General features: G+C 36.0%; 1 protein-coding gene across 2 annotated transcripts in view; it reads right to left on the reverse strand.

Annotated features, from left to right (window-relative positions):
* The window catches only part of GULP1 (GULP PTB domain containing engulfment adaptor 1), a 263,361-nt gene that overhangs the window by 36,033 nt on the left and 200,376 nt on the right, over positions 1-26,952 (reverse strand). For both annotated transcript variants that reach the window (XM_057746407.1, XM_057746405.1), the window contains exons 5-7: positions 21,963-22,034; positions 16,464-16,562; positions 10,454-10,591 (exon numbers count right to left, since the gene is read on the reverse strand). In XM_057746407.1, coding sequence (XP_057602390.1) covers positions 10,454-10,591; positions 16,464-16,562; positions 21,963-22,034 — 309 coding nt within the window. The remainder of the gene's footprint in view (positions 1-10,453; positions 10,592-16,463; positions 16,563-21,962; positions 22,035-26,952) is intronic.

Below are 26,952 nucleotides of genomic sequence, written 5' to 3' on the forward strand. Positions count from 1 at the left end.
TCAGGAGTTTAACCACACGTGATGTGACTTGGTGTGGAATTACTTGGGTTTATCCTGTTTGGAATTTATTCAGTTTCTTGAATCTACAGTTTTATGTCTTTTGCCAAATTTGGGATGTTCACAACTATTATTTCTTCAAGTGTTTTTTTCAAGGCTACCTTTTTTTCCTCTCTCTTTCCAGGACTCTGATGACACGTGAATGTTCGATATTTTGTTATAGTCCCACAGATCCCTGAAGTTCTGTTTTATTTTTTGCTATTGTATTGTTTTGTGTGTACCCCTGTGTGTACATGTGTGTGCATGCATATGTATCTGCTTATTATCTCTGTGTTGTTCAGACTGGGTATTTTCTATTTTTCAATCTTCTAAGTTGCTGATTCTTTCTTCTGCCCTCTCCCTTCTGAGCTCATTTATTGCATTTTTAATTTGGCTATTGTATTTTTCAATTCTAATATTCCCAGTTGGGTTTTCTTTATATCTTCAATTTCTTCACTTAGATTTTCTATTTGTTTGATAATACTTTCTACTTTTTGCTTCAAGGGTGATTGTAATTGTTTATTTTATTATTTTTATGTTTGTTCCTTTAAAATTTTTGCCTGCTAAGTTTAATATCTCTTTCATCTCAATGTTGAGATCTATTGGTCTTTTCTCATTTAGTTTATTTTCCAATTCTTGATATGATGAGTGATTTTCAATTGAATCCTGGATATTTTAGGTATTATGTTATGAGACTGAAAATTATTTAAACTTTGTGTTTGGGTGGCTCACTCTAACAAAGTTCCACTAGGGAAATGGGAATGGGATAGAGCACTGCATCATTGCTGCCTGGTGGCGATAGAAGTTCAGCTTCCTCACTTGGCCTCTCTTCATTACTGCTTAGTAGGGCTGGGTACTCTAGCTCCCCACGTTATCCTCACTGTCACCATGGAGGGAGACTCATTAACACAACAAGATGATGTTAATAAAGTAGTGAATTCCAATCTCATGGCATGCTAGGGTAGGCTTCATCTATCTTTCAAACTCCTAACAATTTCATGGAACTGCTGAAAGGATACAACATAATGAATACATAAGACAAGGCCCCTGGAACTGGTCACAGTTTGGGAGTTATATAGCATGACTGGACAAGTGTTACAATGGCAATTCAAGGTATTAAATTTTAATCCTGATTCTGCTATTTCCTAGCTTTGTAACTTTGGGAAAGTCACTAAAATTCTCTGGCCTTGGTTTCTTAAAATAAGAGGAAAGAGTTGTGTTAACTGGGCCATAATTTATTTTCCTGTTTTATTTTTCAATAACTAGGAAATGAGAATTAGAGAGGATGGCATTTCAAAAATTCTACATACATATCAAATAAATTTTATGAATACAGATAGTGCTATAATTAGAGCAAATAAAACCATGAGGTGAAAATGATATAATGAAGCTTTGAAGAAACACATCCTCTTTAAGCTAATGAAAGTGATGCCAACTTATAGTTGGAGAGGTATCTTGGACCCTTGCTTTTCAAAGCTCAGGCTTCCATCTACCTCAGCAGAATCACTTCGCTGACTTGCTAAATGTAGATTTCCTGAGCTCCAGCATGAATCAATATGAACTTATTTTCTGTAGTGGGAATCAATGAGCTGTATTGTAAAGGGTACTCCACTATGCACACTAATGGTTGTGAGCCACTGCTGTAGGCTTCAAGAAAATATTTTCAACCTTCAAGAAAAAAGAAAGCTAATATGCTATATCCACAGAGGAATAATGGGTCAAGGAACTGAAATTCTGGAAATCAATTACAAACAACTATGATCAGGGAGAAACAGAGTTTATACTTGGAAAACAATAAAACTACATGGGAATTCTGGCAAGCTTATATTTTAAATAAATATGTAACAAATTTGGAGATTAAAGAAAGATAAAACATGTGACATAAAGTTGTAAGAAGACTAGTATTTATAACAGACTTCGGTTATGAATATTTCAAAGGACCCCAGGGAACTTTATTCCTATGTGTAAGACAAAAAAGAAGGGCAAATGAATTTACTGCTTGTCATAAGTGGTAAGAGGTTGTAATATCTTACACACAGAAGATATTCAACAGGCATCAACTTTAATCTTCTCAATCACAAAGAAAACATCTGCAAGCAATCATGGTTAAGAGAGCACTTGGGGAAGAAAGATGGCAGTGAAGTAGAAGGACATGGAATGCATCCCTCTCCACAGATGCATCAGGAACACACCAAAAGATGCAATAATTCCCACAGAGAACCAGCTGAACACCAGCAAATGACCTCAGACACCAGAAAGGACTGCAAAGATCCTGACACAACTGGGTAGGACAGAGGGGGAAAAAAAAAGGAGAAAGGGGAGGAGAAGAAAGGAAAGGGATGGGTCCCACACCCTAGGACAGGGGGACCTGAAACAGAGGGGAGATTGCCAAATTCAGGGAAACATCCCTTATCTAATGGGGAAACCCCTTCTCCAATGGGGAATTTCCCTGGGTCAGAAGGGAGGCATTTGGGACTGTTCAAAGAGGGTGAAGCGGCTGAGCTGTGGCAGACGGGAAAGAGTGAGAAACACATGGAGGGTCTGCATCACGGCTCAGTGTGTCTGGACTGAGACGTCGGTTCACAGCTGAACAGAGGGTCTGGGAGCTGGAACGTGGGAACCGGAGAACTGGTTCAGGGTGAGAAACATTGTTGGCAGTGGGGAGACAGACTGAGAGGAAAGGAGGGGAGAAATCTGCAGTGGAGAATGTCTACTGTGGAAAGCTGGGCAGCCGTGACAGGGGCTTGATACTGCTGACTCACAAGCACAGGGGAGGAGCCATGGGTGTAGCCTCTCTCTTGGCACCTGCGATGGACAAAGGAAGGACCCATGTGGGCCTGCCTAATGCACTCCGGGATAACAAAGGCCCTCGGGCAGGACTGGCCTAGAGTGCCTGCTGCCAAGAGCCAAAGCCTGCAGAGTGACACAGCTCTGGAGACATTCTGTTTACACTTGAGCCACCAGTGTCCCTCTGCAACAGGCATCGTCACGGTCAACTGAGCCTCCACGACCCAGGCAGGGCACCCCGGTGGAGTTGTAGCAGGGGGGAGGAGCCACAGTAGTAGTCGATCACTCGGCCTGAGCCACCCAAGCCGCCATGACACAGGCAGGGCACCACTGCTCACTTGCCCCTAGGGGAAGGAGCCGCTATTGTACCCTCTCTCTCCCCACACACCAGTGTTTATAGACGAACAATAAAGGAAGCTCTCCTGGTTGCAGAGTAATACAAAAAACCCAAGGCAGGTAGAAGGACACTTACAGCTGAGACCCCAAGGAAACAGAAATATTAGTATTAATTCTATTGATCTGGTCCATTCTGGGGTCAGTTCTAGTTTTTTATTTATTTTTTTAATTTATTTTATTAATTACAATCTTAATCTTAAGGGATCTACATCCTTTATAACATATTTTTTAATTCTATTTTTTGTTATATTTTTATTTTTAGCCTTTTTATATATTTCTATTTCTAGCTAAGTTGCTTGTAGTGCTGACTGTATCTCTCCTACATTCTTTTCATCTCTATCTTTTATACATTTCTATTTCTTCCTTTTTCTTTTCATATTTCCAGTCACACAATGCTCTTCTGTTGCCCTGTCTTCTCTCCTTTTTTAGTTTCTTTTATCTTAATATACTTATAATCAATATTATTGCTCGGCTCTGTTTCCTTGCTTTATTCTCCAGATGACACACTGCTTTGGTTTTATTATTAGGTTTTGTCTTTATCTTAGTTCTAAGTATAATTGTCTGATTTTGTTTTGGGAATCTTCAGTCTGTCTGATTATAATCTTGCTCTTTATTATATTTGATCCTAGCTTTCAAAATTTCCCTGGATATGTGTTTCTGTGTGTGTGGTTTTGTTTTGTTTTGGTTTTTTTTGGTTTTGAATTTCTGTTGGTTTTCTCTTTGATTGTCTGATGGCATACTGGGGTTGTTCTGTCAAGTCTTTCTAGTGCCTTATGTTCTATTGGATTCAGTATTTGTGTGTCTTATACATTACATGTATGTGTTTCCTTGACTTAGTATCTGTTTGACTCAACACTCTGCCATTAGTCTGGGGCTTGGAAAGTCTTCACTAACCCCTTTATTACTGGGACAAGCAACCTCTGAAGTCTGGACTACTCCATCAGAAGTCAAGTAGGAGGCTCTGGGAAGGGAGCACTGAATCCAGGATGCTGGACTACTAGGGAGTTCTCAGCCACAGGGAAGATTAACTGCAGAGAACTCTCACAGAGCCCTATATCGGAGTCTAAGACTTGGCTTCGTCCGACTGTCTGCAACTGCCAGTGCTGGACACCTCACACCAAACTACAAATAAGACAGGAACACAAACCCACCCATCAGCACACAGACAACCTAAAGCCACATTAACCTCACAGATACCCTACAACACACCACCTGACACAGCCCTGCTCATCACAGAGAAAAGACACAGAGCCACACACTGGAAAGCAGACAGCAGATGCCCCCATCAGGAAGCCTAATTAAGACACTGGACAAAGCCCACCACAGGGGGCAGAGAGAAGAAACAAGAGGAATTATGACTAGGCAGCATAGGGAAAGGAGACAGCAAATCCTATAAATTAGATAAAATGAGAAAACAAAGAGACACCTTGCAGGCAAAAGAGCAGGAGAAAAACCCACAGGACCAAATAAATGAAGAGGAAATAGGAAAATTGCCTGAAAGAGAAAAACCCAGAGCCAAGAATACTCTACCCAGCAACAATCTCATTCAGATTCAACAGAGAAATCAAAAGCTTTACAGATAAGCAAAAGGTAAGAGAATTCAGCACCACCAAACTAGCCTTACAACAATTGCTTAAGGAACTTTTCTAAGTAGGAAACACAAGAGAAGGAAAAGACCTACAAAAACAAACCCAAAACAATTCAGAAAATGGTAATAGGAACATGCATGTCAATAATCACCTTAAATGTAAATGGATTAAATGCTCCAACCAAAAGACACAGACTGGCTGAATGGATACAAAAACAAGACACTTCTATATGTTGTCTACAAGAAACCCACTTCAGACCAAGGGATACATATAGACTGAAAGGAAAGGGATGGGAAAAGATATTCCATGCAAATGGAAGTCAAAAGAAAGCTGGAGTAGTAATACTCATATCAGACAAATTAGGCTTTAAAGTAAAGACTATTATAAGAGACAAGGAAGGACACTACATAATGATCAAAGGATCCATCCAAGAAGAACATATAACAATGGTAAATATCTATGTACCCAACATAGGAACTCCTCAATACATAAGGCAAATGCTAACAGCTATAAAAGGGGAAATAGACTGTAACACAATAATAGTAGGAGACTTTAACACCCCACTTACAGCAATGGACAGATCATCCAAGCAGAAAATAAATAAAGACACACAAGCTTTAAATGACACATTAGACCATCTCAACTTAACTGATATTTATAGGACATTCCATCCAAAAACTACAGAATACACTTTCTTCTCAAGTGCTCACCGAACACTTTCCAGGATAGATCACATCTTGGGTCACAAATCAAGCCTCGGTAAATTCAAGAAAATTGAAATCATATCAAACATCTTCTCTGACCACACCATGAGACTTGATATCAATTACAGGAAAAAAAATGCAAAAAATACAAACACATGGAGGCTAAACAATATTGCTATTAAACAACCAAGAAATCACTAAGGAAATCAAAGAGGAAATAAAAAATATCTAGAAACAAATGACAATGAAAACACAACAACCCAAAACCTATGGGATGCAGCAAAGGAAGTTCTAACAGGGAAGTTTATAGCAATACAGTCCTACCTTAAGAAACAAGAAAATTATTGAATAAACAACCTAACCTTACACATAAAACAATTAGAGAAAGAAGAACAAAGAAACCCCAAAGTGAGCAGAAGGAAAGAAATCATAAAGATCACACCAGAAATAAATGAAAAAGAAAGGAAAGAAACACTAGCAAAGATCAATGAGACTAAAAGCTGGTTCTTTGAGAAGATAAACAAAATTGATAAACCATTAGCCAGACTCATCAGGAAAAAAAGGGAGAAGATGCAAATCAACAGAATTAGAAATGAAAAAGGAGAAGTAACAATGGACACCACAGAAATACAAAAGATCATGAAGAACTACAAGCAACTATATGCCAATAAATTGGATAACCTGGAAGAAATGGATACATTCTTAGAAAACTGCAATCTTCGAAGACTGAACTAGGAAGAAATAGAAAATATGAACAGACCAATCATAAGTATGGAAATTGAGGCAGTGATTAAAAATCTCCCAACAAACAAAAGCACAGGGCCAGATGGATTCACAGGCGAATTCTATCAAACATTTAGAGAAGAGCCAACACCTATCCTTCTCAAACACTTCCAAATTATAGCAGAAAGAAGAACACTCCCAAACTCATTTTACGAGGCCACCATCACCCTGATACCAAAACCAGACAAAGATGTCACAAAAAAAGAAAATTATAGACCAATATCACTGATGAATATAGATGCAAAAATCCTCAACAAAATACTAGCTAACAGAATCCAACAGCACACTGAAAAGATCATACACCATGATCAAGTGGGGTTTATCTCTGGGATGCAAGGATTCTTCAATATATGCAAATCAATCAATGCGATATATCATATCAACAACTTGAAGGATAAATACCATATGATAATCTCAACAGATGCAGAAAAAGCTTTTGACAAAATTCCACATCCATTTATGATAAAAACTTCCCAGAAAATGTGCATGGAAGGAAATTACCTCAACATAATAAAAGCCATATATGAGAAACCAAAAGCCAACATCGTTCTCAATGGGGAAAAACTGAAAGCATTCCCTCTACAAACAGGAACACGACAAGGGTGCCCACTCTCACCATTATTATTCAACATAGTTTTGGAAGTTTTAGCTACAGCAATCAGAGAAGAAAATGAAATAAAAGGAATCCAAATTGGAAAAGAAGAAGTAAAATTGTCACTCTGCAGATGACATGATATTATACATAGAAAACCCAAAAGATTCTACCAGAAAACTTCTAGCACTAATCGATGAATTCAGGAAAGTAGCAGGATACAAAATTAATGCGCAGAAATCTTTTGCATTCCTATACACTAACAACGAAAATGCAGTAAGAGAAATTAAGGAAACTCTCCCATTCACCATTGCAACCAAAAGAATAAAATACCTAGGAATAAACCTGCCTAAGGAGGCAAAAGACCGGTATGCAGAAAACTATAAGACACTGATGAAAGAAATCAAAGATGATACAGATGGAGAGATATACCATGTTCTTGGAGTGGAAGAATCAACATTGTGAAAATGACTGTCCTACCCAAAGCACTCTACAGATTCAATGCAATCCCTCTCAAATTATCAATGGCATTTTTCACAGAATTAGAACAAGAAATCTTACAATTTGTATGGAAACGCAAAAGACCCTGAATAGCCAAAGCAATCCTGAGAAGGAAAGATGGAGTTGGTGGAATTAGGCTTCCTGAATTCAAACTATACTACAAGGCCACAGTGATCAAGACAGTATGGTACTGGCACAAAAATAGAAAGGAAGATCAATGGAACAGAATAGAGAACTCAGAAGTAAACCCAAGCACATATGGGCACCTTATCTTTGACAAAGGAGGCAAGAGTATACAATGGAAAAAAGACAGCCTCTTCAATAAGTGGTGCTGGGAAAATTGGACAGCTACATGTAAAAGAATGAAACTGAACACTTCCTAACACCATACACAAAAATAAACTCAAAATGGATTAAAGACCTACATGTAGGGCCAGACACTATAAAACTCTTAGAGGAAAACATAGGCAGAACACTCTATGACATACATCAAAGCAAGATCCTTTTGGACTCACCTCCAAGAATTATGGAAATAAAATCAAGAATAAACACATGGGACCTAAAGAAACTGAAAAGCTTCTGCACAGCGAAAGAAACCATAAACAAGACAAGAAGGCAACCCTTAGAATGGGAGAAAATACTTGCCAACGAAGCAATGGACAAAGGATTAATCTCCAAAATAGACAAGCAGCTCATGCAGCTTAGTACCAAAAAAGCAAATAACCCAATCCACAAATGGGTGGAAGACCTAAATAGACATTTCTCCAAAGAAGACATACAGATGGCCAACAAACACATGAAAAGACGCTCAACATACACATGAAAAGATGCCCAACATCACTAATCATCAGAGAAACGCATGTCAAAGCCACAATGAAGTATCACCTCACCCCGGTCAGAATGGCCATCATCAAAAAACCTAGAAACAATAAATGTTGGAGAGGGTGTGGAGAAAAAGGAACTCTCCTGACTGTTGGTGGGAATGTAAGTTGGTAGAGCCACTATGGAAAACAGTTTGGAAGTTCCTTAAAAAACTAAAAACAAAACAACCATATGACCCAGTAATCCCACTACTGGGCATATACCCAGAGACAACTATAATCCAAAAAGAAACACGTACCATAATGTTTACTGCAGCACTATTTACAATAGCCAGGACATGGAAGCAACCTAAATGCCCATCAACCGATGAATGCATGAAGAAGGTTTGGCATATATATACAGTGGCATATTCCTCAGCTATAAAAAGGAATGAAATGGGGTTATATGTAATGAAGTGGATAGACCTAGAGTCTGTCATACAGAGTGAAGTAAGCCAGAAAGAGAAAAAAAAATACTGTATGCTAACTCATACATACGGAACCAAAAAAAAAAAAAAAAAAAGATACCGATGAACCCAGTGACAGGGCAGGAATAAGGATGCAGATGCAGAGAATGGACTAGAGGACATGGGGTTGGAGGTCGAGGGGCAAAGGGGAAGCTGGGACAAAGTGAGAGAGTAGCATAGACATATTTACAATACCAACTGTAAAACAGATAGCTAGTGGGGAGCTGCTGTATAACAAAGGGAGATCAACTTGATGATGGGTGATGCCTTAGAGGGCCAGGACAGGGAGGGTAGCAGGGAGTCGCGGGAGGGAGGGGATATGGGGATATATGTATAAATACAGCTGATTGATTTTGGTGTCCCTCAAAAGCTGGTAGAAGAATGTAAAGAAATTATATTCCAACAAAGAGCTGGAAAAAAAAGTAATTATATATTGTTTATCGTTATATAAATAAATTGGCTGCATAAAAAAAAGAGAGCACTTGGAACATTAAATATAATGCATTCATCCAATAGGATACATTTCAAAAATAACTTTTTAATTTCATATAAAATGCCATATTGTTCATATAATATTGTCTTGTATGGATAAGCATATTTTTGTGATGAAATGTTTCACGATATTCATCAAATTCTCAAAACATAATATAATGCCAAGTAGCTTAGCACATTAATTTGCCTATTTAAAGAACCATAGTTTAAAAGATACAGACAATAACTTGCTCTAGCTTGTGTAAATTTATCCACATACTCTTTTCTTTAAGGAAAAAATTCATTGAGCATCTATTGTCCACCTGATGCAGGAGTTACATGGACAAATAAAAAAGTATTTGTTTTTAAGAAGCTCACATATGGAAACCAGAGAAATAAGTTCTATAATAATGATACTAATATTAGTCCCTGCTATTTTTGACAGAATGAAAAATAAAGTTTCTTCCTGTCTAAGGCCATCATGTTGAGGTTAGATGTTCTTCCTCAATTAAAGCTATCAATGGCTACAATGTGTGTTTGGAATTCACACCTTATGTTTTATCACAGGACCTCAGACTAGGTTATGGTAAGCGTTAGCTTATGCTTATAGTCAAGACATGGGGTTTTCCTTAAGATTACAGATGATTAAAGACCTGTGAGAGAACTTAACTTTGGAATTCCCTAATTGTTCTTAGTTGCTAAGAACTTTAGATTACATTCACAAGCTCACACACACACACTCACACAGGCACACACACACGCCCATACAATTCTATCAACTTTCATTATATTGTTTTCTGAATAATAAAAATCAGGACCCAGATTTTCAAAGTACTGGAGATTTTTTTTGAGGAGTCTTACAAATTTCATTTCCTGGAGTTTAAAATATTTATTTTCATCAGATCCATCACATTCCGGAAAAAAAAATACTTTGCTCACCATTATTCTTTTGCATTATATGTATATTACTAAAGTGTATTTGAGTTTAAAATTTCAAATAAATCAAGTGAGTATAAGACAAATAAATGTATAACATAAGCGTGACGTTCTAAGAAAAGAAATTTGCATGCAAGCTTGTGTCCATGAACATGAGAATTTAGTTAAGGATGAAACCCTGAAGCATATTCTCATGACAGGATGAATCTATTAGCATAGTTAAATATTTGCAGACCTTATTCATTTCCAAATACTTCACTAATGCCGGAAACAAGACAGTTCCTGGCTTGTAAAGCAGAACAAACCACCCTAAAACATCTGGCATACTTACACACTTTTCACTGTCAAATACATAGCACAAATGTTTATTTGACTCAGAATCTTTGCATATGAAAGTGAATATCCTCTTGTCAGTTTTATCATCTGCACAAAATGATATTCTGTGAAGCTGGCAATTGTGTTGAACTTCCTGTGAACACAGACGAAAATAAACATAGTTGGAGAGATTTTTTTTCATTTTCTGAAATACCAGCTGTGCTAATAACATACAAACTATGAAACATCATCTGTCATACTTTGGTTTTATAATTACATACACCTCAAACTTAAACAAATGCGTAATGAGATAAACCTCCTGACTCAGGATTAAACTAAGATAGTCATTTCAACAGCACTTAGAAAAACACAAGGGAAAAGAGGATCAGAGGTTCATGGGATTCCTGAGCTACAAAGGATCTTCAGAGACCATGACTTTTAACTGTGCAATTTTAGTTAGGAGGATATTGAGGTCTAGAGAGATTAAGATGCTTCCACAAAGTTAAAGAATTAGCAGAACCCTTTTAACCAGAATACTTTTCATTTACTTTTACTGCTACTAACATTACAGTTTAAAACATAACATCATCTGTACACAATTTCATATGAAACATACTATGTATTACATATTTTCATGGTAACTCATATACTCTTGAAACTCTTCTGTCTAAGGAAGATCATCCTTGCAACTTCTGTAATGTTTTCCATTGGAGCAATGAATGAAGAAGATCTACACATCCAGCTTCCAAATTACCGAATCAATCTTGTTAATCAGTAGAAAGATAAATACTGCATATATACACACATATATATGCATATACATATGAGGGTGAGTTAAAAATTACCTGCACTCTAGCTGTAGAATTTATTTTAATTAACTTTTAGAAAAGACAAATACATCATTTTTCGACACAATTTCCTTGCTTTTCAATACACTCTGTCCATCTGTCAACAAGCTTTCGTACTTCCTCATTAAAAAATGTTTTAGGCTGAGCTGTGAGTCACAAATGCACCACTGTCTTCCCTTCTTCATCAGAAGTGAATCTTCGTCCTCATAGGGCTGCTCTCAGGGGACCAAACAGGTGAAAGTCCAATGCAGCAAGATCAGGACTATAGGGAGGATGCTTTAACATCTCAAAATGAAGTTTTTGCAGAGTGCCGACAGTGTGGGCAGAAGTGTGCAGACGTGCATTGTCATGCAAGACCATAATGCCTTTGGGTAGCAGTCCTCTGCGTTTAATCTGAAGTTTAGGCTTCAGCTCTTCAATAAGCATCTCACTGTAATAAGCACTGTTGATTGTTGAACTTTTTTCCTGATAATGTTCCAATACTGGCCCTTGAGAATCCCAGAAAACTGTAAGCATCAATTTTCCAGCTGATGGTTGACTTCTGAACTTTTCCTTGGTCAGTGATTGAGAATATTTCCATTCCATACTCTGCTGTTTACTCTCAGGCTCGCAGTGGTGAATCCATGTCTTGTCACCAGTAATGATTCTCTTTAAGAAACTTACACCTTCCTTAGAGTATTGGTCCAAATTTTGTTTGCAGATATCCAAATGCTTCTGTTTATGCTCTTCCGTGAGTTGTTTCAGTACCCGTCTCGCACAAATTTTTCAAAACCTAAGTCTGTCGTGGATTACTTCATTTTGAGGTGTTAAAGCATCTGCCCTGTAGTCCTGATCTTGTTCCACTGGACTTTAACCTGTTTGGTCCCTTGAAAGCATCCCTACGAGGACAAAGACTCCCTTCTGATGAAGTGAAGACAGTGGTGCATTTGTGGCTGGCAGCTCAGCCTAAAACATTTTTAATGAGGGAATACAAAAGCTTGTTGACAGATGGACAGAGTGTATTGAAAAGCAAGGCGATTATGTTGAAAAGTGATGTATTTGTCTTTTCTAAAAGTTAATTAAAATAAATCCTATAGCCAGAGTGCAGATAATTTTTGACTTGCCCTCGTGTGTGTGTGTGTGTGTGTGTGTGTGTGTGTGTGTGTGTGTGTGTGTATGTGTGTATACACACATATATTGCAACTACAGCATCTGTCACTACACCCTTCCAGGTTCAGGGTTTGACATGTCAGCTTGCTAAGAGTTCCTCTATCACTGCTCATCAGACTGAAAATGAGCACATAAAATGAGATATACAAATAAAATGAGCACATAAAATGAGATATACAAATACTTTGTCTACAGCCTTGCGTTCTTGACCTGCATACAAAACATATGGTAAGTCATCAAAGGGTTGTTTGCAAACATGAAAATTAAAATGAGGCTGTATACTGTATGACTCTAATGTTTTTGTCATTACTAGATAGCCTGATTCATCTATTTCAACAGCAGGGAGGAACAACTTACTAAGGCTTCTAATGAAGGAATCTTTCCTCTCTTGTGGTTAGTGCTGAGATGGACACTGACCATGTTTGTCTGAGACTATCTTTCTCCTACACTTTGCCTGATTGACCAGTCTCTTTCTCACTGACATATTTTTTGTCTTATTATTAATACAATCAAATGATGGCCTTCAGCTGCACTGTAGCTCCCAAATACTGACAGCAGGTCTACATCAGTTTACTAATTGTATAATGTTAATGATACATAAAGAGGACATATCACTGTTACACAATATAGAAAAATGATTCATTTTTTTTCCATTTATAGGAGAAATTACAAGTATTTAACATGAAAACACATCATTTACGCAGCTGGTGGTGAAACCGCAGTCCGTCATTCACGCACCAACCACTGTGAGCACAGAAAGCCTTTGGTTATGACAATTGGGAAGCATATTAATTTCTGTTTAGACTGGTAGAAGTATCTTTCTACAAAAGAAGACCAGGGTGTTAAAACATAATTTTATTATTTTTGTGAATTTTTGTTGTTGTGATATATCTTTATGATGTAATACTGATTTTTGGTGAGACAGGGTAAAGATACTTAGGAATACAATTAAGCACAGTGAGAACACAATTATCCTTTAACACTGACGATATATTATTGGAGCTGGAACAAAACATGAGTAAATCCCCAATTCACCTACACCACCCTTTTCCAGCAATGCAAACTCTTCCTTTGGAGGACAAGTGAGAAAAGCAAAAGAGGAAAAGACACAGAAAGAAAGATATTGGACATATATACAATGCAATATTATTCAGCCTTAAAAAGGAACGAAATTGGGACATTTGTAGAGACATGGATGGACCTAGAGACTGTCATACAGAGTGAAGTAAGTCAGAAAGAGAAAAACAAGTATCATATATTAATGCATATATGCAGAATACAGAAAAATGGTACAGATCAACTGGTTTACAAGGCAGAAATAGAGACACAGATGTAGAGAACAAACATATGGACACCAAGAGGGGAAAGTGGGGGGGGGGGGGGGTTGGGGTGGGATGAATTGGGAGATTAGGATTGCCATATATATACTACTAATAAGAAACAAAAATCAAATTGTACACTTTAAATACATGCAGTTTATTGTATGTCAATTATATCTCAATAAAAGTTCTCAAAAAATAAAAAAATTAAAAAAAAAGAAAGCTACTGGAGTCAACTGAGATTGCTTTTCACTTCCATTTTCATCCATCCAAATGGTATAGAAAAATGGTCTATTTTCTATCAAGTCCATGTTAGGTTAAGCATAAATTTAAAAAAAAAAAAAATATATATATATACTTACCATATAAGTATATAGTAAACATATGTATATCTTACTATAAATAAATTTATCTTGGGACCATCATACTTAATTATTTTTCCCTTAAATTACAACTGATACCCAAAATAAAATGTATGACAGATTTTTCTTCTGGTTCACTCACATCTCCTCAAAGAGTGGTTACTAAATGAATATCTGCGAATAGGCTGTATCAGAGTCACCTGGGGAGGTTTCGTTTGCTTGCTTGTTTTTTATAATGCAGATACTAAGTCTTGTTCTGTAGATTCTGAATCTGAAAAGCCTGGGTGGCCTCCAGCAAAGGGCATTCTCAGGAGCTTCCTAGGGGCCCTAATGCCCAGAAGAGCTCATAATCCTTTTTTCAGATGTTTTTATGGATTTAAAAAGTGGTACATTCTATTATAGGTAAAGAGTCAGATACTCTATATTCACATGTAGTAAATGAGTAAAGGGTCAGTTGCTCTCTATCCATATATAATATAATAGAATTTATAAGACATTTCAAAGATTTTAAAATTCCAAGATCACTCTTCAACTTTGGTAGGGATGAAAATAGAGATGCTTCTTTCTGGTTAAAAGTTTGGAAAGCTTACTTTTTTGGGGAAAAAATTAAATTGGCCCTCTCTAAAATTAGCTATTAGCTATAGGAAATTGAGATGTTGGGACAGGGAAGAAAAGCATTGGTGTTATTGATTCAGGTAGGAAATACCATGATCAAAAGTCGAGTTGAATCCCACCTCACTGATGTTTTGTAAATGGAGTTTAGGTTGGGAGACTTACAGAGATTTGACAGTACAAGTTCAGGGAACATAATGATATGGTTGACAGGCTGAAAACGGGAAACTCATTATTACAGGACTCTTATTATGGGGTCTCTAGAATTACCAACTGGTAACATTTGCTACATTTGCATTTCCCATGATCTGCTTCTCAGTGTCTTTTAAAATACACACACACATATACCACATACTAAATCAGTGTTAGTCATCTTGCAGTATCCTTAAGTCTCTATGTTTTGTGATTTGTAAAGATTAAACTGTCGATTCTAAACACTAAAGACTTTCTCTTTATACATTGCATTTAATCACATTTGTATTTTCTAAGTACTTAAACTTTGTAATAATTAAGAAAAATTTGAAGCATTCTAAATGTTCAATAATAGGAGAAAGGTTTAGTAGATTATAATTTATAGATTATGGTATTGGTGAAATTTTTATAGCTTAGGATATATCACACATGTAGATGACATATAAAGTGTATTATCAGCCTTACATATTTCAAGGCATGCTTTGACAAGTCCTAAAATTCATGTAACAAACTGAATTAATAATTTATAACACACACATGCACTCCAAAAGGGATCTATATGATTTAGAAGAAATAAACAGAAACATGGCCTACGAACGACCTGTTCTACCTGGACATTTGCCACTATATATCCACTTAATTTAAAAAAGGAAATGCAGCACTAGGATTTTTTTTTTTTAATTTTCTTTAAATTGCATGTAAGGCTACACTTTGGTTGCTACATTTTTGGCTGTACTGTCATTCGGTGACTTACTACTTCCTTAGCCTGTTGTTCTTGTGTAACTACCATTTGCCTAATGAATTACCTCAGCCAACCCCCACCCCCCGCCCCACCTGTTCATTAGATAATGCCATACTTTCAAATGCCTTGTTTTCCCCTCCAGTTGTATATATATATATGACTCGTGTCCTCAAAAGAGGAAATCAGACACACAAAGAGACACCAGGAGTCTGTGTGCACAGACAACCATGTGAAGAGGAAACAAGAGGGCAGTCATTTGCAAACCAAGGAGAGAAGCCTCAGAGGAAACCAAGCCTGCTGCTGTCAGCTTAATTTTAGATTTCCTGCCTCCAGAACTGTGAGAAATAAACTTCTACTGTTTGAGCCACCAGGTCTGTGGTATTTTATTATGGCAGCCATACTAAACTACTACACACTGATTATGCCTAGAAGCAATAAAGGTCTGTCCAGGACATTTTAATAAAGAACATACAACTTTTGTCTTTTTTCATACCCAGTGAGCCACACTTACATGCATCTCCTTCAAAGCCTGTGAAGAAAAATTCCTAAATACAATATCAAATACCATTGAATACACTTAATATAAATTTGTATATCCCAAACACAGGCTGAAGAAGAAACCACTCAGAAAGTAATTCCAAACATTGTTTCTTCCCCCACATAAGTCCTATAGAGTTTTAGATTGTCATTAACTGAGAACCAGTTTCAACTGGTAAAACATTTTAAATATTCATTAAAATAGGAGTATAATTGCAGTTAATTAAAGAGTAGAGTGCTTCGGATGTTCAAAAGTAAGCCCTACCTTTGTTTTGGGTTCTAGAATTTTTACTCCATAAATTGATATTTGCAACTCAACTTTAGGAATTTTCTGGCCTTCAGATTTCTTGATATGTCTTGCGAACTACAAATAAAAATTCACAAAACTGTAATTCTGTTTCTATGGAAAATGAACACAAATACATATTTGGAGTTCATATTCAGTGTTGAACTTTCACTAAATACATTATTGCCCATTATAAAGTATTTTTTATAAAACTCACATAGCCCCCAAATATTTAGAAATCATAGTAATTTACCAATACTATCATTAAAATCAGATTGATTTTCAATAACTTAAAAAAAAAAACATTTTTAATGTACTTCTTCCATGATATTTAAAAAATTATATTGTTACCAAACAGAAAATGAAAACTCTTTGTGGGAAAATAAGCAGAGATCAATAAGCAGAGATTTCTTTTTCTGTGGATCTTTTGTTTTTAATGACTTTAGAGAACTTGCAGTCCACCAGTACTGGATATACCATCGTCACCATTTCTAAATACTTACCTTGTTTGGTATACTGTCCTACCCAATGCAATGAATGAATGAAAAGAGATTACCATATTCAAACTGAAGTTAAGAATTAAAGTAACTATCCCAGCTAAAACATTCAGAACTGGACTCAGTCTAGAAGTACTTCAACGTCCTGGTTTTGTCTGGCAAAACTACTCTCACTACTCTCTCCCTACTTTCATTCTCTCCTCCACTCCCCCCACCCCCACCAACTTTCTTTTCAAGAGATAGAAAACAATTATTGAAAAAAAACTTCTTGTTTATTACCCTTCTTGTAGAGCTTCAAAAAGTTATTTCCTAGGATTTCCTAGGTGGCGCAGTGGTTAAGAATCCGCCTGCCAATACAGGGGACACGGGTTCGAGCCCTGCTCTGGGAAGATTCCACATGCCGCGGAGCAACTAAACGCGTGCACCACAACTATTGAGCCTGTGTTTAGAGCCAGTGAGTCACAACTATTAAGCCCATGTGCCGCAAATATTGAAGCCCACGTGCCTAGAGCCTGTACACTGCAACAAGAGAAGCCACTACAATGAGGAGCCAGAGAACCACAATGAAGAGTAGCCCCCACTCACATCAACTAGAGAAAGTCCGCGTGCAGCAACGAAGACCCAATGCAGCCAATAAAATAAATAAATTTTAAAAAAAGATATTTCCTAGCATAACATTTTTTTAGCTTATGGATCACCCTAACTTGATTCAAAATAGATTATCTATAAGGCAGGATGGGGTTTCAGTCCTCTTTTGTGTGTCATATTTATTTGCACTGTGTATTTCTTTCTAATTTAGGGCAGATGTGAATACGCATGGTACAGTTCATTCCCAGAGCTGAGTGGTTAAAGGCCTCTTTCTCTTTTCGTGACTTTGCATTGCCATGGAGAATAATACAATTAATGCATATAAGAATGCCTTGAAGTGTCTCCCTTGATATCCAGGGCGGGGTGGGGGGTTGGAGGGTTCCATTTGTTTCATTTTGGGTGGTATAATCTTTTAGTTTGTTATCTGTCCTGTTCTATAAAAATAGGCAGCTTTTTTCTCGGTATTCAGCAGTCTTACAATCTGCACATAAATGTGACTAATTCATGCCAGATAATTTTTTTTTTTTGTCTTCAAGAAACTTGTTTTGCTTCAGTGCAGACCTTTAGAAATTATCCCAGCTCTCTCCCAAAGAAAGTGGGTTAATTTGTTTCTTTTCCCGTCACAATCTTCCTGTATTGGTATAATCAAAACAATTTGGGGGTTTTCACATATGGGGGCTGACAGAATAAATCAGCTGCTTTCCATCTACATGAACGCGTCTGAACAAAGCCATTCCCATCGCTGGCTGCAGAAGCAGGCTAAGCTGGCTTCCTGGGTGCTGCTCTTTTCCAGAAACAGACAATGAGCAATAATAGCTCTTGAAGCCTTTTCCACATCTGGACACAACCATTCCTGTGACCTCTTTTAGTTTCCAAAAAGTCCATCACAAAACCACCACTAATATTAAACTTATCTGTTATGTCTTTTCTGCCAGAAAAAAAAGAAAGGAAAGAATGGAACAAATGAACAAAGGGAGGAAGTAGGGGCTACAAGCAGAAAGAACAAAGAGGGGAGCAAAGAGGGAGGGGGGAACAAGACCATGAGAGAAAGAAAAAGAAAAAGAAACATAACATATTTGATCTGTGGCTTGTAAAACCTCTTCCTCTGGTTCATATCAAGAAGAAATAATTGTGCTCAAAGGAAATTCAGAAATCATCCAATCCAATCCTCCCATTTCAAAGATGAGAAAAACAAGTCTCAGAGAAGTTAGTTACCTTAGTCATAAAATGGGACTGCAGCCATCAGGCCTAGAACCTAGTTTTGCTATCTACTAATAACTCTTTTCTTTTGCCCAGAACATTTTCTGTGTTAGAAAAAAAAAAATCCAGTTCTATTTTCATGTTTATCAAGGTGGATACTGGTTACCGGCCTTGATTGTTGCACAGATGCTGCAAAACATTTAAGCTTAAGGTTGTATTTGTTCAATCTATATTTTAAACTCTCATTCCTGCCTGTATTTTTTTAATTTAAGGTGACTGTAGTCTATAGTTTGCATGATCTAAGTCTCTTTTCCTACTTGTAGACCTCTCAGCTGTATTCCAAAATACTTCTGATCTACATTTTAAAGACATATTCATGCTTATATTGTATTCTTTTCTCTCTCTACTTACTACTTGAATGTTAATGCTTGAAGAGCCTTTCTGCAATTTTTTTCCATTTTTACTTCAGTGAATTTATTTCTTGGTCATCTAGATAGAGTGATCTACCAGTAAAACTTGAGTATAATAATCCAATAAGAATATTCAAAGACGGTAAAGCCTAAGGATCCTGGAAGATATATCCATACAGCAAATGAATAAACAAAAACAGGCCTTTATCACCAAAAAATGATGGGGAAGGATGAAGTACTACTTGAAATACACAAAGTACTTAGTTAAGTATATGCCACTGGTAGGAAGAACAGCTAAAGAAATTTAAAGGGAGCACTACTGAGTTTCAATACCATTATCATGCAATTTCTATCCATTTCTCAAAGGACTTAAAAAAGTGAAATCTAACTATGTTATTAATAGACTATACATTACTAAGCAATAAAAAAATAATGAATGAATTCAAATTCTCTTTGTGGTTCTTAAAAACTGTCAATTTAGTTAAAAGTTTTCCTGATAATCTTACAGGAAAACCAGCTATGTATGTATTTTTATAATTAAAATAAGCTTTAAGCATTTCATTAATTAAATAATTGGTTATGAAGACAAAAACAGAGTGTTATACTACACAGAGAGAGTGAGGTCAAGTGGAGAAACTGTTGGGCCTAGATTTAACAGAACTGTAATTTCCAAGGCCACACACCTTGAGGTAGCTTCATGCAATTTTAAGTTAGCTCTGCTGGGGTGAGGGGTCTGTCCTAAAAACTGGGGTCCAGAAATGCTGCTCCCTGGTTATCTCCCAGAGAAATCAAGAAGTTTTGGACCTACATATCAATATTCATCCACATGTAAATCCTACAAGCAGATTGTTTATGAAATACATTGAGCCCTCTGACATTTGTACTAGTTGTATTAAAAATAAATCACTATTAAAAATAAAATACCTTACAATAACAATGACATTTAAATATATAGAAGTTGAAAGGGTTTTTTAATTATTACTTTTGGAAAAATGTGGAATTTCCTTAAACTGTAGACTAAAACATCTTAAATTGTAGATGGAAACTGTTGAACACAATCAAGAAATAGAAAATATGTTGCTTTGAAAATACAGAATTTCTGAAAGTAAACACATAAAAATTATGGTATTTAAGAAAACTTTATAAACTATAAATTCTCCACAAAATGACAGAAAAATAGTACCCAATAAAATAAATGAAAGTTTTTAAATTTTTCTTGAAAAATAATTAGGAATCATTAAACACAGAAGCATAAAAATACATTATTGAAAATCTTGTAAGTTTTCTATCATCTTGCATTAGTCCTAAATTTTGAATTCTTCTTTAAATGTCAGAAGCCAATATATTAATGTTGCAAACTTCTGAAAAATTATTATATATAAATAAAATGTTACTATATGTGGCAAATAAAATACTGAACTACAGTGAATAAAATAGTAAAAAGAATACGTATGTTTAAGAAAAATAAGCAGGAAATTAAACTGGGGGATGTGTACACAAAACAGTTAATAAGCAAATTTCTTTTCTTTTTCTTTTTTTTTTTTTTAGTAGAGTCATAGCACCATCTTCTGGTCATCTCTACATGACAACAGAATCAGAGGAACCAGGGTCTAAGTTCTTAAAATACTCTTAAAATAAATGTAAATATACTCTGATTTGTAGCATCTGACCTTTGATACAAAGAAACAAACAAAAAAATTAAATGAAAAACATTGTTTTATTTATTTTCATTAGTTCATGAATCATTACCCTTAAATATACTTTCCTAATCTATGAAATTTTTACAATCAACAGAGTAAAGATTGCTTATTAGATTAAGTATTCTGGAAGATACTTGAGAGACAAAAGCTATAATCAACTGAGTATCAGATTCCACCTGATATGACATTCGCAAAGCAAAGCAGTACTTTTTAATGTCTACGACTTTGCCTACACCTCCTACGGAAAAGTGGATGATCTCTAAACTAAATAAAGTTAGAGAAGGGTTGTTTCTCAAAAAAAATTTTGAGAACAACCATGAGAATAAAAATAAAGTGTATTAACAAAATAGTGCTATGTTAAATTTTCTTAACGAGATAAACATGAGAATTCTGTTGAAGGAGTTTTTCAAATCTTAATATCACAGAGGAAACGGTATCTTTTGGGATGGGATACAATTAGAAAAACATGCAAGGATACATGACAGCTTATGTAAGATTTTCTCAGGAATCTTCCTGATTATGAGTATGTGGGACTGTTTATTGTCCTTTTCTGCTCTTATTCTCACCAGTTCCCCAGGTCCTCTCATTGATATGGCCAGATCCTTGTGGATTTGTCCATTACGACCTCTTTAACATACAGTGTCATGGCAAAATGCTGCTTTGTAATTAACTCTAATTCTGCACTTTCAACTGGTGGATATGATATTCTAACTATCAGAGGTAGCTGTTCTGCCATTATTCGTTTTTGAGTTAGGGCACAAGTCCACATTGTCCAAGCAAAGTAAAGGCAAGCTACGGAATGTCATCACTTATGAAATATTGCCTTTACATTTTTTTTGTTGAGTGTGAAAAATTACACCTTAGAAAAATACAAAGAGTATGCCACATTCAGAAAAATAATTGTGTGTACATAGTTATTATTAAATATGTTTCCTTGATGTAGTGATATTCATTCAACAGTCCATTTTCACCAGGGTGCAGCCATATCTGCCCCAGAGCTATTCATGCTTTGAATTTCCATCAACCTACTGATGACTGAAGATAAATTCAATACCAGACACTTATTTGGAGGGCTTGCCCTACCTTTAGCTTCCTTACAGCATCTCTCACAACTTCTGTTCCTTTGGGCTGCTCCACTTCTGTGCTGCCAAGAAACTGAAAATGGTCACTTGTGAGACACGCTTTACTACATCATATATCATTAAATCATTTTGAAATACATCATGGAATAATAGAATGGTGTGATAGTAATGCAAATCCAAATCCTAAACAGAAGAGTTACTAGTTTATATTATTTTATACGAAAATATAAATACATTACCTAATCATATACAATTACTATTGCTCAAAGATATTTTTAAAACATACTTTTCCTAAATATTTTACTTGCAGATTTTTACTGGAAAGAAAATCAGTTATTTCATTGGGCCCAGAAGCATAAAGTTGATCTCAAATTTAAAATTTAAAACATATTAACAATTAAAAATTATGTGAAAATTTAAAGCATAAACATTTTTTGTTATTTTGTCAATAGTATATTTTGAGATATTAATGTGGGTTAATGCAGTTTATAATGTTAAATCAACACTTTTCTTTGTTTTCTAATTAGCACACTCATACAGCATGTAAAATTTTAAAATACTCAGTTTTTTAATACCCAGTATACAACATCCATCAAAGCCATAAGCTAAAGTACATTAAAAAATTTAAAAAAAATAAATGCTCTACAATTTTACTGTTTAAAATATCCCCGGAGGTTTTTAGTTAAAACATGACCTATCCTCCCAGAAAAGAAAGTTTCATAATAATTACCACATTGTAATAAAACCTCTATCCTGGGGAGATATAATACCCCTTAAACAGAAGTCCAATATCACAAAATGTTCAAGACCAATTAGAACCGACATGTGGATATTTTATTCTAAAGAATATTTCCATATAAATAGTAAATAATTATTAGATATATAATTTCCCAAAGACTTTTTTTCTTGTCACATACTATCAAGCATAACACCAAGGTGAGATATGAATTCATCACTTATATAAGCAGACGTATGGATGAGTATGTATTTGTGTATACTTTACATCAAATAATTAAGTAGAATCTTTTTCATGTTTTAACTCACAGAATGGAAGGGAGTAAAATAGTAATATCAGGGTATCTTTTAAAATCACATTTGCAGGGCAAGAATAAAGATGCAGATATAGAGATGTAGAGGACGGATTTGAGGACGGGGGGGCGGGGGGGCGGGTGCAAAGGGGAAGTGGGATGAAGTGAGAGAGTAGCACTGACATATATACACTACCAAATGTAAAATAGATAGCTAGTGGGAAGTTCCTGCATAACACAGGGAGATAAACTTGATGATGGATGATGACTTAGAGGGCCAAGATAGGGAGGGTGGGAGGGAGTCAAGGGAGGGAGGGGATTTGGGGTTATACGTGTAAATACAGCTGATTCACTTTCGTGTACCTCAAAAATTCACACAACTGTGTAAAGCAATTACATTCCAATAAAAAGCTTAAAAATAATCACATTTGATTCCTTTTTTCATTCTTTTTTTAAAAATTTTTATTGGAGTATGGTTGATTTACAATGTTGTATTAGTTTCAGGTGTACAGCAAATTGAATCAGTTATATATATACCCACTCTTTGTTTTTTTTTTAGATTCTTTTACCATATAGGCTATTGCAGTGTACTGAGTAGAGGTTCCTGTGCTACATATAGCAAGTTCTTATTAGTTACCTATTTTATTTATAGCAGTGTGTATATGTCAATTCCAAGTTCCCACTTTATCCCTCCCTTTCATTCTTGAAAAAATAACAATAACAACTAAAGAAATGAGTTTTGTTTTTCAAAGTGGGCTCTGTGTACTACCTGCATGAGAATTATCTCAGGAGCAGGTTAAAATATAACAATGTAGACTTCTCAGTATCATAAGGGTGGGGCAGGGGAATTACATTTCTAATACCATCACAGGCGATTTCTTGTACTAAAATCTAAGGAACAGACTTAGAAAATAGTAACAGGTCAGGAGAATAGTGGAAGGTAGACAGAAAAGGTGAGCTGAAAATATAGGAGTTAACCGTTGATCCCTGTTCTGACGAGCTCATGGAAAGAACGTGAAGCTCAGAAGCATTAAGACAAAAAAGTTTGAGTTTTCAGGTTTCAAGGTACAACAGTTTCTTTTTCTAATATGGTCAAACTATGCCAAACAATTGCTACTAGGTCTAGATGTAATATTATTAGGCACTAGGTTTGTCCCACTGTGACTTCAAATTGGTCAACCAGATCTGCAAAAAAAGACCAAAATTAATGGAGAAATTCTCAGCTAAAAAGGAACTGAAAACCAGCTACTAAGATATGTGAGAGAGCCAAATCTATTCCTGACACCAAGGGGCCCTCATATTTCTTCTATTTCAGGTCAGTGTATTCAACTTTGGCTGCACTTGGGAGCTTTAAACTTAGACCAGTGCCTGGGACTCTGATTTAATTAGCTGGGGAAGAGCCAGGGCATCTGTGTATGTTAAAGCTCCCCAAGTGATTTTAACGTGCCACCAGATTTGAAAAGCATTGTTTTAGATCATCCAGAAAGGATAAAGAATTCAAGTGACACGATGGAAACGAACACAAGGGAACCTATTTAGTTCTGAGAAAATCCATGGGGTAAACTGTTCCCAACATCTCTGAATTTATCATATCACTGGGAGATTCCCCATTAGTGGGTGGTCTACTATTAGTAGAACAGGGAGGTGAAAGCAGACTCTATACTGGTAAGTGATTATTGAACTATAAGAAGGAAGTGTCTGATGTGTTGATAACAGACTGTAAGAGTTACTGGAAATATTTATGGAAAAATATTCATACTTTGGCAGTAATGTCATGAGTCATAAGTGTTATATGTAAATAGGCCCATATGGGAAAATTATGGACAAACTCCAAGTACATTCTAAATGAATAAACCTCTTGCAGAGCTCCAGGAACCTTTCAATATGTTTCTTTCACATTGGCTTTAATTAAACCATCTGAGTAATGAAACAGGGAGAAACCTTGAATGATTGTGGGAAGTAAACTTAAAAGACATCTAATGTGAAACTTGGCACTTAATCTTTTCTTCTTTGTAATGTTGGAAGAACTGAATGGAAATAATTTTAAAACTGAAAAGCAGATTATTCCTTGTAATAGTTCCTGTATTTTTAAATTATAAAAGTCATGATACTTACTCTGATCAAATAGTTCATATTTGTATGCATCCCATGTCTATATAAAATATTAACAAGACCACCAAATATGATGCAGCATGCTGGAATAAACTCTAGGCTTAAAATCTGAAGATATCAGAAAGGTCACTAAATGTCTGCCTTATTTGACTCTTGAAAAATAAGGATAATAATGTTGCTCTTCTCTCCTTACAAAATTGCTCTGAAGAGCAATTGCAGTAAGAGATAAGAAAAAAAAAAAAAAGAAGAAACCCAATCCTCTAAACTGTAAAGTGCTTTATAATTATGAGGGATTGCCACTTCTTTACTTAATGATTGTTTGGGAAAGACACTAGAATTCAATGGATATTTGGCGCCTGCTAAGCTCTCCTGGGATCCTCTTCATCAGTGCTGGGGTCCATCCTCATGCTTTGCTGGTCATGGCTCACACACAAGACCTTCAGAGGACTTTCTTTGGGCAATGAGGTCACTTTGCCAGTCCAAAGAGCCAGAAACACCTGGAAGTTTTTTTGCTTTACCCCATATCACAGTATTCCTTAGCCAATGATTTGTGTAGAAAAATAGAAAAATAACTTCAAATTCTAAGGGAAAAAAAAACGGACTTAGAGCCAAGTTTACAGATTACGAGGAGAGAAAAAATACATACTCAGATGTGAAAGGGACTAAAAATTTAAACTCCCACGCCCCATTTCTCCATAGGAAAACAGGGGCGTATGTAAAATAAAGCAGAGAAAGAAATGGAACCCAGGACCCAAAGGGAGGGGGGTTCAGAGGGTACTGATAACCACTGCAAATATGACAAATCAAGGTATGGCAGTGTAGCGGGTTTTCCAGAAATAAAGAAGAAAATAACAAGAGTTGAAAACGGTTGCTTCAGTGAGTGACACTTAGGAAAAGGGCTGGGGAACATTTTGCTTTTTCATTATAAGCCTTGGGGAAATATTTGTTTAAAATGGACATGGATAACTTTGATAAAATAAAAGCTGAATTAAGCCCCCAAATGATAACAAGTTAATGTTGCACATACTCATTTCTTCCTTAAAAAAAAAAAGAGTATTCACTATGAGTTGAGCATTTACTAAGTGCTGGGTATACAGCAGGGGGAAAATGTCCCTGTTCTAGTGTAGTTTATATCCCAGTGAGCATATCTGTGTGTGTGTGTGTGTGTGTGTATGTACACATGTATCTAAATATTTCTATGTTTATGTCTAGATCATAAACATATTTCTAATACATGTTAGATGGCATAAGTAGAAATAACACAAATAATAACATAGACTGGGCACAGTGCAATATCTAAGATCGAGTGATCAGGAAAGTCCTCTCTAAAAAGGTGACATTTTAAGAGAGACTTGAATGAAAGAAAGAAATGAAGCAAACATATTGAGTCTAAATTCCTTTGATGTGTCAGCTAGAGGAGCAGACTCAACAGCTGGGTATACAAAGTAGAGCTTGGGGAAGGAGAATTCTGGGTGAAAGGTGTGGATTAGGGAGACCCTGGCACTGAGGTCTCAGTGGAAGGATTGAGGAGTGCCAGAACCGTGGGTCCCCAGATAGCTGTCACACTGCAGAGGGAGATGAAATAGAAAAATGCTGCCAACATAAATACGTTAAATGTTCAGTGAAATGGCAAGGAGAATCAAGAAAGTTAGATCCTTAATAATAGTAATTAGGGTCATCAGATTAGCAACTAGAATTACAGGATGCTGCTGTTGGTGGGAATGTAAAATGTTACAGCCATGCTGGAAAATAGTTCGGTAGTTTCTCTGAAGACTAAACGTGCACTTATCATAAGGTAACTTCACTTTTTGGTATTTATCCCAGAGAGATGAAAATTTGTATTCCTGTAAA

The sequence above is a fragment of the Hippopotamus amphibius genome, chromosome 8, assembly GCF_030028045.1.
Source record: "Hippopotamus amphibius kiboko isolate mHipAmp2 chromosome 8, mHipAmp2.hap2, whole genome shotgun sequence".
NCBI lineage: Eukaryota > Metazoa > Chordata > Mammalia > Artiodactyla > Hippopotamidae > Hippopotamus > Hippopotamus amphibius.